The sequence below is a fragment of the Equus quagga genome, unplaced genomic scaffold (genome assembly GCF_021613505.1).
Source record: "Equus quagga isolate Etosha38 unplaced genomic scaffold, UCLA_HA_Equagga_1.0 146_RagTag, whole genome shotgun sequence".
Classification (NCBI taxonomy): domain Eukaryota; kingdom Metazoa; phylum Chordata; class Mammalia; order Perissodactyla; family Equidae; genus Equus; species Equus quagga.
The window spans coordinates 6,053,835-6,069,230 of NW_025796728.1; the positions used below are offsets into that span (position 1 = coordinate 6,053,835).

At 35.1% G+C, this 15,396-nt stretch overlaps 1 protein-coding gene across 2 annotated transcripts in view; it reads left to right on the forward strand.

The window, feature by feature from the left end:
* Positions 1-15,335, forward strand: part of LOC124232956 (glucosamine-6-phosphate isomerase 2) — a 30,555-nt gene extending 15,220 nt beyond the window's left edge. For both annotated transcript variants that reach the window (XM_046649918.1, XM_046649919.1), the window contains 2 exons: positions 3,172-3,346; positions 12,337-15,335. In XM_046649918.1, coding sequence (XP_046505874.1) covers positions 3,172-3,346; positions 12,337-12,398 — 237 coding nt within the window. In that variant the 3' untranslated portion in view covers positions 12,399-15,335. The remainder of the gene's footprint in view (positions 1-3,171; positions 3,347-12,336) is intronic.
* The last annotated feature ends 61 nt before the right edge of the window (positions 15,336-15,396 follow it).

Consider the following 15,396-nt stretch of genomic DNA (forward strand, 5'->3'; position numbering starts at 1 on the left):
TCAGGATAATCTAATATGCTTCTTGACTGTAGGAGGATAGCCCAGTTGGTTTCCAGCAGAAAAAGAAGCCAACTAGGGCTGGATCTAGTGTAACTGATATATTTAAGAAGGCAAGACCTCTGAACAGTAGACCCTGCCTCATTTTTAAATTTTTAATTGGGCTGTGATTTCCTTTCCTGAGAATAACAGAACAAATTATAGTCAGCTTATGATTATAAGTGGTTAAATTATATGGAAACCCAAAACTCCATTCCTTTTTGGCATCAGGATGGGAGAGGTTCAGAGGAAGGAGTACAGACAAGGTATGAGGAATAAGTAATTGATTTTAACATAAATACCTCTAATTGAACATACAAATAGAACTGTCATTCAAAATGTAGTTTTTCTTCTAAAAGTCATTGGTATATTAAAAAAGACCTTTCAAGGACTGAAATTTCATAGTAAGTTGAAAAAAATATTTCAGAGCAATCTTATTTCTAAACTGACGTGTGCCATTCTTAGCTGCTGCTTCTCCATGTCTAATCAGTCACCAAATCCTGACCATTTCACGGATAACTTAGAGATAAATAAGGATCCAGCTCTGCATCACAACTGCCTTAAAGTCTCTATCAGTTTTTTCAAAGATTATTGCAAATCCATCCTAAATCATGGCTATCTCCATTCTTTACCTATCTATTCTCTATGTTATAGCCTGAATTATTTTTTTCAAAAACAGTTCAGTTATTATTCATCTATCTAATTAAGAGTCTGATTCCCTATTATTCCATCACAAGATGAGGCCTAGCCTCTGTTTGTCATAAAAAGGCTCTGCATTTCAGATTTCAGCCAGTTTACAACTATTTCTTTTTAATTCCCTATACTCCAGCCTTACCAAATTTCTAGCTTTTTATTGACCACTCCGTAACTGTCTGAAATGCCCCCATGTGGAGCTTTTTTGCTTATCCTTAAGACTTGGTTTCACATAGGAGCTACTCTAAAACTTTTCCATATGAGAAATACTCTCCTTGAGAATGGTGGAACAGGTAGATTAGAAGTAACCACATATTCTGAGAGCAATTTTTTTTCAATTTCTGCTTTTCCAGATATTTCTTCTTAATTCTCAGAGGTTGTACATGTCTTAGGCATGCACATACACTAATTCTTCATCCCACCCCAAACTTCTACTAGCCTCCTTTCCTTCCACTCCCTTCATAATGCTAATGCTAGCCTCACTATGTATTTCTGTTTCTCAACAATAAGTGTTTGATTGTCTTGTCATTTTTTTTCTTAGTATACGTTTGATGTTAAAATTTGTTGCCACCTCTCCCATTACCTTTTATAATATTTGCTTCAGTAATGAAAGACTTAGCTCATACTGTCTAATTGGTGGACTTTTTAACAGTTTCTGTCTCTCAAGAGACAATATAATATAGTGAAGGATGTGGACCCTGGAATCAGGTCTCTTGTTCGTAGCATAGCCTTACCAAGACCTTGGGCAAGTTACAGAGTATCTCGGTTTTCTTATCTGTAAAATGTGAATAAGAATAGTATTTATCTCATAGTGTTGTTTTAAAGAGTTAAATGAGATAATTTAAGGAAAGTGCTAACTAAGTTCAGTGTTTAACTTTGAAACCACCAAATCGTATGTTAAAACTCCTTAAATAAATTAAACTTCAGAACATATCCATCATGCAGCAATCACCACATATTTTCATTTGATTCAGTGTGTGTTAAAGTAGCTTTATAGAGACTTTACAAGTGCTTGTCCAAGAACTTCTGCCAGATTGCATAATAATCACTCAAGGGACCTGATTCCTGGGTTCTAACTCCAAAGATTCTGGATTAGAAGACAGGATAAAGCAAACAACCTGAATGTTTTTTGTTTTTTTTAAAAACTCCTCTGTAACACATGGATCAGTCTTAAAAATAAAATTGCTATAATGTCCAGCAAGGGAAACTAATTACCAAATCCATTAATCAGTGTTGTGCTTACCTTACTATATCAAACATGATTAATTTTTGTTTTAAACATCAGATGCTTTTAGTTATATGTGATGGCATATTAAATTCTTCACTGATAGATCCTCATACTTTAGAACAAGAAGTATCAATAAAAACATGCGTAGAAATTCATATATATTCTAATGCATCCATGGGCTTTGATATTAATCAAGATGTCAAAATGGAAAACAAGTAGTGAATCTTAATAAAAGATATACAGTAATATCTGGTTCATTAATCTTTAATTTCCTCCCTCTTTAAGAAAGTCTGGTTATAAAATATGCAATTCAGAATTTTTATATTGTTATAAATATTTTAGAATTACAACCACCTTAACATTCATTTTTTAGTTAACAATTGTAACAATTGTAATGAGAAAAAAATCATGTTTAAAGATTTAGTACATAAACTGTTTAGATTAACTTGTAAAATAGGATAGATTTACTGCTAAAAATGATAAAGACTCATTCTGACACATATATACTTACTCACATTTGCACATGTTCTTTGAATTATCTCATAGGCTGTTAGGGATTTTGGACCAAGAACTTGGATTTTCTATAGTTCATAAGGATATCCTGAGTCACGTGTGCTTAATGGCATTTAAGTAGACCCTGACTCCTTCTTTAAATCTAGTTTTTGTTCCAGGACAACTGTAGATTAGCACATATTCAGTGAAACAGTCTTAAAGTTTCTTTTTGTAGATTACTCTTTAAATATGCATTATTTTACAGTCTTTTGCTTTTCCAAAGTAATATCTATTGCTTATCTGGACTAGAGCAATTTGGTGTATCATTCCTGGTTGTATAAAATTCTTTGTTGACATGTAATTCTGATTTTGAAAAACAGCCCTTCTGTTTCTTTTTCTTCATTCTCCCAGGTCTCTTCGGTACATCATTATTTAATATGTTAATAATCTTAGGCACTATTCTATATTCAGTAATACTCCATAACAAGATACTATTTTACTTTGTTAAACCAGAAGAGAGAAACTTTGTGCTTGCCTGTTACCTTAAAGAGTAGAAATAAATACCTTGAACTGTGAAGAAATATGGAGCTGTTAATTTTTATTTGACCTCCAGGAGAATACTGGTGCCAGAGACCTTGTTTTTAAAAAAGAAAAAAAAGAGAGCTTCTTAGCCATTTGGAACATGTTTTAAGAATTAACAAGTAATGTTCATAACTTTTCAGGTAATGATCCTCATAACAGGTGCACACAAGGCATTTGCTCTCTACAAAGCAATAGAAGAAGGAGTCAACCACATGTGGACTGTTTCAGCTTTCCAGCAGCATCCTCGAACTATTTTTGTGTGTGATGAAGATGCTACTTTAGAATTAAGAGTTAAAACTGTGAAATACTTTAAAGGTGAGCACTGAAATTTCAAAAGCAGACTGTGAGAATGTTCTATTGTAGATGACAATTTTAAAACTTAATATAACTGTGGAGTTATGCTGCCCTGTGGCCTATTGAAAACTGGCATGTGCTGAGACAGCTGCCAGTTCTTTCAAGGGAATAGAAATGTCTCACCTCAGATAATAGTAGTTTTCAGAGTAGTTTCCTGTTTTTTTTCTTGAAGAGAATCTCTTCAATCCATATTTTCAGTGAACAAGATTTTTCTTGAAATCCAAAATTTAATAAAATATTTTACTTTCATATTGAATATACAAGATTAAATAACCCAAAACGAAATGAATATGTCTTATGATTTTCTTTTCATTGTTTACCTGTCTCACCCCCATCTCCAAGCTATGTTTAGAACCTAATCAGAGGATAAGATGGGTCACTCACTATCTCATTTAATCTTAACAATTTCAAACAAATTATTCCCATATTTAAAGTTATAATGCCTAAATGTCAAAAACAGTGTAGAATAAACTCTGTAAGTAATCAAGAGTTTGATTGCCCAGACTTCTGCATATGTATTTCCTTTTGCTTCTTCCTGCAACCTAGTTCAATAATTCTTAAACCTTACCGTACCAGGTTGTATATATAAAACCACTTCTGCTTGATGTAATGGGTGATTTAAGACACTTTCAAGGAAAGTGTGACTACACTCAGTTTAGAACCCATTCCCTGCTTAAGAGTCAACTCCACATATAAATACACACACATAAACAAGCTGTCCAATGGGGTACTCTTTATAAAACACCTGTGTTCATACAGCAGATATGAAAACATTATGTAATTAGTCAAATATCTAGGTCAGTAATTCACAAAGTATGCAGTATGTGTACTACTGATATTACATGAATCAATATATATTTTAATCTTTTTGGTCTAGTAACTAGGAGTTTAACATGTATTAGAAAAAACATACTGAACCAGTCAAACCTGTATTTCATGGATATTAATGCTTTGACAAGTTTAAAGATGTTACCATATTTTATTGCTTCTAAGACATATCTTTATTCACATTTATCTGAAATTGGGACTTGTTTAAAATTGGTGTCATAGCTTATCTGGTAGCATTTTTGTGTGTGTGTTTCTGTGTGATGAAGATTGGCCCTGAGCTAACATCTGTTGCCAATCTTCCTCTTTTTGCTTTAGGAAAATTGTCACTGAACTAACATCTGTTCCAGTCTTCCTCTATTTTTTTTTATGTGAGATGCCACCACAGTGTGGCTTGACAAGTGGTGCTATGTCTGCGCCTGGGATCCAAACCTGCAAACCCCGGGTCGCAGAAGCAGAACATGCGAACTTAACCACTACACCACTGGGCCAGCCCTGGTAGCATTTTTTCTTGTGGTACATAAAATAATGGTGTGTGTTACAGTCTTCAGCATCTCATATTCATGAATTGTAGTATATAAACTTAAAAATTATCAGTCGGGGCCAGCCCAGTGGCAGAGTGGTTAAGTTCACATGTTCCGCTTTGGTGGCCTGGGGTTCACCGTTCAGATCCCAGGTGCAGACCTACGCACCGTTTGTTGAGCCATGCTGTGGCAGGTGTCCCACATATAAAGTAGAGGAAGATGGGCACAGATGTTAGTTCAGGGCCAGTCTTCCTCAGCAAAAAAGAGGAGGATTGGCGGCAGATGTTAGCTCAGGGCTAACCTTCCTAAAAAAAAAAAAAATTAGTTTAAAGGAAACCAGTAAGTTATAGTTCATGTAAATGTGTGATTATGGTAGAAATCTTGAAGGTGATACACAAATGATTGAAGTTTGGCAAACAGCAAAAATAGTCTAATTTTTAATACAAAATTTTGATCATGTGTATATAGTTTTGTATTTTCACTTATATGTTGTAAGCATTTTCCTTTCTTACTATTCTTCAAAAGCATTTTTAATGGCTATATAATAGTCAAGTAGACATATCATAATTTACTCAAACATTTGCTAATTGTTAAATACTTAGATTATTTCCAGTCGTTTATGTTTTTATCAGTTAAATTACCAGTTTTCTACCAAGCCAAAATATATCAAATTAAACTGAAAAATTGTTAGCCTCTTAGTAAGTTGACAGATAGAAGCAGAGACTATCTTAGTGATGAGTTGTGAATAAGACAGAGCTCTTTGATGGTGTTCTACACATATATTTCCATAGAGTCCTTCAGATTTCATAAAAAATATTAGATTCCTTAAAAAAGTTAACAGAAGGAATCCTCATATCCACATATTTTAATGGCAGTTTTACGAGAGATTCATTTAACATTGCCATTTTCTAGTACCAGCGATCCCCAGATAAACCTCTCTACTTGTCTGATTTTGTCAATTTGGTTTCTAACAGAAAATTTTTACATTGTAGTGGAGTTGATTTTAATAAGATATTTAATAATAACCAATACTTTTATGACCAGGCGCTATTCTAAATACATTATACTTACTGATTTACTTAATTTTCACAGTTCTTTAAAGTAGCTACTCTTATAATCCCATTTATAGATGAGTTAACAGGCTTTCATAGAGATGTTAACTCCCTTACCCAACCAACGCCACACAGCTTATATGTGAGCAGAGCTGCTAAGTCAAACTAGGCTTGTCTGGAGTCTGGGCTTCTGTCCACTGTTTTACTGCCTTATAGAAGAAGAGTAAACACTGGCTATGATTTATGATCTGAACCATATTTCTGTTTTCTTCATACCATAATAATTGCTTCCAAAAAGGTTAGGTATGTTAAAGAAAATATAAAATAGAAAGGAAGTAGATGATTATATGTATTTAGTTCTCTAAGCTCTTCTGAAACATTTTGAAGTGCAGACTATTCATAAAAGACTCGCTGCATTGCCTTTTTGAGGACACTATATTTTCCACTTTGGAGAGTATGTATTTCTGAAGAGGTTCAGGATATCAGCCTGTCAGGATGCCTCCTTCAATATGGAGAAAAATGGAACTGAGATTTTGTTCTGGGCCATATATGGACCTCATTTTATAGTAAGGTATTTTTGTTATAGGGTAGAATAATTGAGTATTCAGAAATTTAAACATATTATAAATGTAATTTTATACATTTGCCACATCCTCATTGAGTTATTATATCACTTCAAGATGTACTGGAGGATATGAATCCTGTAGTTATCATCTGTAATTCTTCAAATTCCATTCACATCACTACCTTTTCTTCTGCCATCACTAAAAAGTGCCAACAGGAATCTTAAAGGATTCTAATTAATGAGCTCCTGAAGAAAATCTAGGTTAACTACATCTAAAACAGTAAGAATTATTAGTAAATGGAAGTTTATTTCAGTATATACCTTTTGAAAGATAAAAGTAAATCACTGGGAAACACAGTTTAATATTATTAGTTCTAGTTTTTTGTTTTCGCTTTTTTAAAGTAAAACTTGTTTTATGTCCTTGAGATATATATTTTCAAGATACCATCATCATGAACATTTTTTTTTCTGTTTCATCCTTTTTAGACTGTACTCCGATAGCCTGACAGAGGTTAAATGAGTTCAAATTGAGCCAAAACCATAAAAAGGACATTTATGGTCTATATTTAACTTTTCTTCTTTTGGTAGTATGTCCATAAGTCTGCATTTTTATCAATACTTATTAGAATAACTTACTTATTTCTGTTTATGATTTAAGTAGAAGTTACTTATTTTTATCAAATTCTTGTGTAGAAAGTTGTCAATTTTTATCTTAAGTCATAGTAAATTCTTGATTATCCAAAAAGCAAGTAATAAAATTTTCAAAATTTATAGTTCGGAAGCAGCCTTATCTTATGTATTAAAGGTATAGTCAATGTACAGTTAAAAAAACTTTATAAATGAGTTGAATTTTTATCCCAATCTTCTAAGTTGTATTTTAAAGCTCTCATATATTCTTTCCACGATCAAAGCTATAAGCAAATGACAGATGAATTCTGTCAAGTAGAATGATCCTCTAAAAGAGGTCCTCTAGAAGACGATAACATATTGTAAACCACCTGGCTGGAATGGCCATTATCTTTGTTGCCCCCCCCCACCCTTGGGTCTCTCCAGTCTCCAGTTTACAGCTCTTCAGGTACTGGTTGTTGAAAATGGATTAAACTTTTCACTTAGATCCTGTTTAGATAGGATTGGTTCTGTTTGGAGATATCATCTGGTAAATCTTTTCCCTTAGCAAATATTTCTTTTGTACTATAAATTTTTTTTTTTTAAAAGATTGACTCTGAGCTAACATCTCTTGCCAGTCTTTTTTTTTTTTCTTCTCCCCAAAGCCCCCCAGTACATAGTTGTGTATTCTAGTTGTAGGTCCTTCCACTTCTGCTATGTGGGACGCCGCCTTGGCATGTCTTGATGAGCGGTGCTAGGTCCGTGCCCAGGCTCTGAACCGGCGAAACCCTGGGCCACCGAAGCTGAGCACACAAACTTAACTACTCAGCCACAGGACCAGCCCCCAAAAATTAGTCTTTAATGGATATTTTTGGTAAATGCATATTTTCCAGTTAGTGTCATCAGCCAAGAACATGAGTTAAAGTACCTTCAGCTACATTGTCTCATATGATGTTAGTCACAGTAAGTATCCCTGCCTGAAAGTAGTTGGCATTCTTCATAAAAAGCTGACTCATTAAGTGATTTGATACAATAAAATGTAATATATTGTATTAAAATAAGAGTTCCACGGAGGTAGAGACTTTAGTTTTGTTCACTAAATTATTTCAGTCTAAAAGTGTGCCTGGTACATTGGAGGCACTTGGATCAGTTGTGAGGGTTGTTGGGCAGGTAGAAGGATGGATGAACACGACTGAAAGCATTTCCGTTTAAGTGCTAAATTATGTAAATCACACTCTTAAGTCGAATAGATATTAAATAAGGGGGAGATTTATAAATAGTTGAAGAAAACTTTGATGGGATGGTGGGCTCTGCAAGACAGGTGGCATTTAAATTGAAAGGAAATGGCTCAAGCAACAGCACAGATGTAAGGATGAGCTAACATAGTAGCAGAAAAAGTTCCTGTTAATAGAATACAGAACAAAATGTATGAATAAAATGGGGCTAGAGTGTACTTTAAAAACAAAGGGAATGTATAGTTTAAGAGCCAAAAAGCAAACCAGGGCTCATGTGTCAGTGGCTCTTCACCTTTTTTGGGTCATGGACCACTTTGAGAATGTGTGCACACGCACACACACGTGTGCGTACACGTAAGTCTGTATATTAGTTCAGGATTCAAGGACTCTCTGAACCTTCTCTAACTCTGTTATATCCTAGGACTCCAGGTTAAGAGTTGATGCTTTACTTGATTTCTATCAGGTGGACAGCTTCTAATTGTCGTCAGTCTGGAAGTCAGAAATGGTTCAGTATTCATTGCTCTATTTTCCCCTGCATTCCAAGTTTAACTCTTTTGTTATGTTTAAATATGGTGTGTTTAACTTTTTTAATAACAATGGTACCTTGGATTTTTTTTTAACCTTGAAAATCCCAATATTAGAATGTAAGCCAAGGCCACAGGGCTAGTGTGGTTTAATACCAGCCCCCATGAAGAACACAGAATGTTCATTGACAGAATGCTTGTGGATTAGTTCTGCTCTGCCTTCCCTCAGAACTCTTGTATTTGAACATCCAAGAGCACATCTCTTTCCTATGAAGGTGTAAAATTAACTGCAGCAGCCTTTATAGCACCAAAGGGTATGGCGTTTGGGAGGGAGGGCATTACTCTGAGAAAAATATTCTTACATATTAACATTTTTTTGAGCAAAGAACAAATGCCAGTAAGTCAGTATATTTCAAAGCCAGCTTCAGGGACAGCTTTATATAACAGTCTAATGAATGAAATACTCCATTGGTTTGTACTCACATTTATGGATTTTTATTACATGCTTTTTTGTCTTCAAAGTGCTGGGAAGCACGGGGTGGGGGTTGTACAACTTTATAGGAACTATCACTGTAGAAACATTGAAGTATTAGAGATTACATTATCTAAGACATATCTAACCCAAACATCATTATAAGACTGTTATGCAATATGTTGAGTACACTGCTGTTTTGGATTTTTGAGCTGAGATTACTCCATTTTATAAAGCTGGATAGCTAAGTGGCTGCCATATACCTGAGGTGGAGGAGGAACTAATCAAGTGCCTTTATACTTACTTTAGTACTTTTTATACAAAAATCCTTTTAGGGGCCCTCCCAGTGGCGTAGTGGTTAAATTTGCATGCTTTGCTTTGGCGGCCCAGGGTTCACAAGTTCAGAGCCTGGGCACGGACCTACACACCACTCGTCAAGCCATGCTTTGGCAGTGTCCCACATACAAAAAAACAGGAAGATTGCCACAGATGTTAGCTCAATGACAGTCTTCATCAAACAAAAAGAGGAAGATTGACAACAGATGTTAGCTCAGGGCCAATCTTCCTCACAAAAACAAGAAAGAAAGAAAATAAATCCTTTTATATCCTTGGTTAGTTCTTGTTCCAAGTTTTGCTGTTTTCACACTTTTCCCATTACTCATTTTGACCTTTTGATCGTTCTTTCCCTCCAGCTGCATGGAAGGCGTAATTTATGTCCCTGCATAACCTACGTCTAAGATTTCCAAATTTATCCTAATCTTCAAGCATCCTTTCCTTTCAGGTCTAGCCATTCTGCCAATGCCCTTGATCCTTTTCTGTCCTAACTTAAGGACCTTGAACTACAGAATCTTCTCTGTCTCCATCCTCTCCTTTTCTACTGCCTCTTTATTATCAGTATACTTTGTGAATTTATAAATTAAAAGAAGCTTCTAGGGGGCTGGCCTGGTGGTGCAGTAGTTAAATTCGCACGTTCTGCTTCAGCAGGTTCAATTTGCACGTTCTGCTTTGGCAGCCTGGGGTTTGCCAGTTCAGATCCTGGGTGTGGAGCTATGCACTGCTTGTCAAGCCATGCTGTAGCAGGCATCCCACGTATAAAGTAAAGGAAGATGGGCACAGATGTTAGCTCAGGGCCAGTCTTCCTCAGCAAAAAAGAGGAGGATCAGCGGCAGATGTTAGCTCAGGGGCTAACCTTCCTCAAAGGAAAAAAAAAGTTTCTAGATACCACTGTCTCACTGAACCTTCACACTTTTTAAACTATTTATTGTGCTTCCACCATGTGCCATGACCTTTATAGAGCAGAACTTAGAACAGTGAATATAAGGTCCTGGCCCATAGTTTATAGTTGGAGACATGGTACAAAAACATTTTCTAAGAGTGAAAATTGCCCTAAAGAAAGTGAAATTACAATTCATTTTAAGGCAGCTTTTGGGCTGAGGCCTAATAAACAAAAGAGGCAGTCTTGCTTTGCTCAGGGAGAGGAGCATTCCAGGCTGAATGAGAGAGGAAGCATGAAGACCCTGCCCTGGAGCCAAGCGTAGGCTTTCTGAAGTAACAGCAACAGACCCAGAGTTGAGTACAGCATAATAGGGAAGAGAGAGAACATGAGGTCTGAAGGGTAAACAAAGACGACAGAATAAAATCTACATTATGTTCTAAGTGACCAGAGCAATTCGGGAATTTTCAGTGGGGAAATGGTATAATCCAGTTTCTGTTTTTAAAAATACTATGTTGCCTGCTATGCAGGAATTGTATTATGGGATGGGGAAATGAGTGAGTGGTGGAGTGTTGAGTTGGAAGTAGTCAGATTAGAGATGACAGTGGCTTCACCTGGGGTGGTAGCCATGGAGATAAAGAACTGTGGCTAGTTTGGGATATATTTTGAAAGTCCTGCCAACTGGTCTTGCTGCTGAATTAAAGGAAAGAAAAAAAATCAGTGAATTTTAGTTGTCTGGCTTTAGCAGTTTATTGAAGGATAAACACCATATACCAAGATTCTCAAAGAAATGCTTTGGAAGGGAAACAGTGGGTCTGGACCTTGTTAAGTCTGAGGTGCTGATTAGACGCTGAAGTAGGCACTTGAGCATTTTCTCTTTCAGTTGGCACTAGTCTATGTTACTCTCTCCTCTCCTTTTAAGGCTCTTACACTTCGGTTTTTCTCCTACTACATCAACTCTTCAGTGCTCTTTGCACGTCTCCTTCTTTGCTTATCTCTTAAAAATGGTCCTCCTCACAGTTTGGATTCTAGAGTGCTTTTGCAGCCTTCCAGACAAGGAACATCTGCTTATTAACAAGTACCCTGTGCCCCCAATCCAGTAAGCACATTTCCAGAGAGAAACACAGTTTGAGTCCCTTTCCCCAGCCCACCCTCCACGTTCTTAACAACCTGAAAAATTTAACTCATTTCTTTAACCTCCAGAATAAAAAATCTTTAATTTATTAATTGGGACAATCTTTTTTTCCCTCAAGGAAACATAGTACGTATGCATTAAGACATATGAGTAACTGGAAGATATTTTCCAAGAAGCTTTAATAAGTAAGAACAATTTACTGGTATACCAATTATGAGATGAAATTTGTCTACTTAGAAATTACTAATATAGGTTATCTTCTGTATTGTTGTCATAAACCTCCCTCAGTGTGGATTGTCATCAACCCCTATTGTAAATACACAAGTCACAATGGAAAATAATTTGCCAGATGAATGGATAGGGTAACATATTGGAGCATTAAAGCTATCCTAGTGTAACAACAATTCTGAGCCCCTTGCTGGAGTCTGGTGGAGGAACTGCCAGAGGATCAAACTCAACAGGCTTTTAGATATAATTAAAATGTCTTAACTAAGTCAGTATTCACATCTGTCATCTTGTCATTCTGAAGCTCTGAAGACAAAAACTGCTCCTTCCAGTTACTCCCAAAGAACCTGTCCACATTCTCGATCTACAGATTCATAAATAATTGTAAATGGGTATTTGCTAGGTAGTTAAAACTAAACATTCTGAAACATTTTGCATTTTTTCAATAAACCTATTTTGTATCAGATGGGAACAAATGTACTTACTGTATCTCATAAAATCTTGTGTTTTCTAAAGTAAATGAGAAATAGTTCAAAACTAAAAATACAATTAGAACTGTGCTTTTTTCCTTTAAGGTTTAATGCATGTGCACAATAAACTTGTGGATCCACTATACAGTATGAAAGAAGGAAAATGAAGGAGATTGGAGCAAAATTCTGCTTGACTGAACAGAACACTTTTATAAGTAGTATATGAACTTTCAGCTATGCAATATGATATAAAACATGGGGAGTTTTTGAAGAGCATCATTTTTCAAGTCCAATATCTATATGTTAAACATTCCATATTTAGGATATGTCCATTTTATACTAGGGTTTAGGAGAAGTAGTTGGCTCTCAATTAACTGGCCGTTTATTAAGTATATAAACCACCTAGACATTCTATAAAACAGCACAGAAATGAAATGTCTGCCTGTTTAAACATTTTAAAGGTGGAGATTCTGTACATCAAGTACATTTTTATTTTTTAATCACACTCCAAGCCTTTCAGGTATCAAACAACTATCACGGCAAACCTTTACTTTTGGAACGCTACCTTTGTATTTTGGGGGCATTATACACAAGCTTTCTGCACGTGGTTGCCTTAGTCATCTTCCTGCAATAGCATCTGGACATCAGAAGTCCTGCTATGTATTGTTGGTACACAAAATCTAGAGATGACAGTGCCTAAAAGCACAGTTTATGTCCTTTGGGAAGGTATGTCTAAGTGCATGATTTCTGTGCACCTTCTTCTATAGCACTTTTTTACAAATGTGCTCTTATTTAATGACTTGGGTTCATGCTTTTCGTATAAATATTTTGGCAGTTATGAGCTTTATACCTAGCAACACTCTTAAGGAAATTCTTTTGAAGAAAATTTTCTGATTATTGTTAAACTTCATAAATTAGTTTTATTTCTTACATATATGTCTAAAAGGATAATATGATGAAGTGTACATACAAAAGGAATTACTATAAACTATTTTAGATTGTCATAACTTGCATCATTAAACTGCAAATAAAAGTATATTGTTTTCTATCTTTAATTCAAATAAAGTTTATAATAACAAATGTTATCTAAATTTTATTTCTAGAAGTGAAACTGAATACATGCATCTGAGAGAGTCCAACAATTAATAGTAGCTGTGAGCCTGCATTTACTGTTTGTCTGTTGCCATCATACAATTAGGAGATTTAAGTCAAAAGACAGTATCTCTGTCTATAATTTCTTAGTCTTGCTCCTTGGGGAATAAAAAATGTTTTCTTTAGTCTGCATGTTTTGCATCTTACAAGCCCACCTGGTAGAAGCATTACTTATATACCTGCTTAACTGCCTATGTGATTGAAATGTATTTATGGTTAAGTTCCTTAAAATATTTAAATAGCAAATAAATAAAAATAAATAAAACCATTAGATAAAATATGCTGCTTTAATTCCAGTTAATGAAGTTTTAATAGCCTTAAGCGTTATAAATGGTTTTTAAATGACTAGTGAATGAATCAGTATCATTTTCCAGTCACACTCCTGGTAATAAAGTATTAGTTACTGCAAACTAACTTTACTACCTTAGAAGGGTCATATAGTATCATAGTGAAAAAACTAAAGATACCTGTTGCAGTGCATGGTTCACCAGTTATTTCTGTGCTTTAAATGTGCTAGCTGAAACAGTGTCTAAAGATCTTTCCATAACTGCCCTTCATGTTGAGAGGCTAGTTTAGGTCCATGTACTCAAGCTCCTCAGCAAACTGATTTCTGGCCACTTTAGCTCCCTAAGTCAGGAGCTAAACTGCTGTTAGGGAAAGAACTAAGAAGCCTATTGAAGGCATTTCCACAAGAGGCAATAAAGCGTAGTAGCTAGGAATTGGGGTTTGGAGAGAGAAGCCAGCGTGTATCCCAGCTCTGTCAGTAACTGACACTGGGCAATACATAAGTCTGAGCTGCTTCCCCTATAGAATGGGATGGTAACAGCACCTATACCTCAGCTGTTGTGTAGCTTGAATGAGGGAATGACTTGCACTCAGCACACTGGCTGTCACATATTAAACTCAATAGTGACTATGCTAATCTTACAGTTGACATTATTTTAAAAGTTTGCAAAAATTTTAGTAATGAAAGGTCCTCTAGGGGATATATTAGGAGATATACAACTCTAAATCATGAAAATCACCTGTTGGGGAGAGTGGCCAGGGAGAGAACTTATGCTTACGCTTAAATATTGGAAAAATACTTTTCTGTACTGTTAGATTACTAAAGAAACTGTTTCCTGAAAAGTCAGAGGTTAAAGGAAGAAATTTAATTGGGTCCATACTGCAAGCATACTAATTAAGCACAAATATTAAATAGTAGACACATAGTGTAGACATATAGTGCATACTGTGTGCCAGGTACCAACTTGTAACTTTCCCCTGGCAATAATGGTAGAACAGAATATTTTGTTTTAGAAATTATATTAAAATGTTTTTCTAGTTTCAAATATACTGCCATTTTCCAAAATACTATTGTGTGGAGTCTCACATTTCATCTGTTCTATTAGAGCTAGAAGAGGTAGGGAAGATATGAGCTGATTAATTTATATAACTAGGACTAACAGGTTACTTAAGATTAATTTATAAAACTAGGACTAAGGTTATTTAACCTCTATAAACAATTTTAAGTCAGTTCCCACTATCTTAATTTATAATTAAAATCATCTCATAATAACCTTAGTATAAAATTCATCATTGATAGTCTTATCCCTAAAAGACATTTACTTCATTCGGTTCATTCAAGATAGCGGACAAAAATCAATGGCTAAATTATAAAATATAAAGCTTACTGTAAAACAGTCTGCCCTCTGGTTTGTTCACTGAGTAAACATGCTTTGGAGTAAGACAGCCATTTTACTGGCTTTGTGACCTCAGGAAAGTTACTTAACTACTCTAAAGTACAGTCTCCTTAATTATGAAATCTAGACAATAATTACTGAACTGTCATTAATAACAGCTTCTGCTAATACCAAATACCTATCACTTTGCACAAATGCATTTTAATTATCAGAAATAGGACAGCCCCCACCATGATTTTAATTTAGATGTAGATATAAACTGTCTGGTTTCAAACTAACATTTGTAAAAATTTTATTAAAAACTAGAGCACATGTCTATAGAGTATGTTAT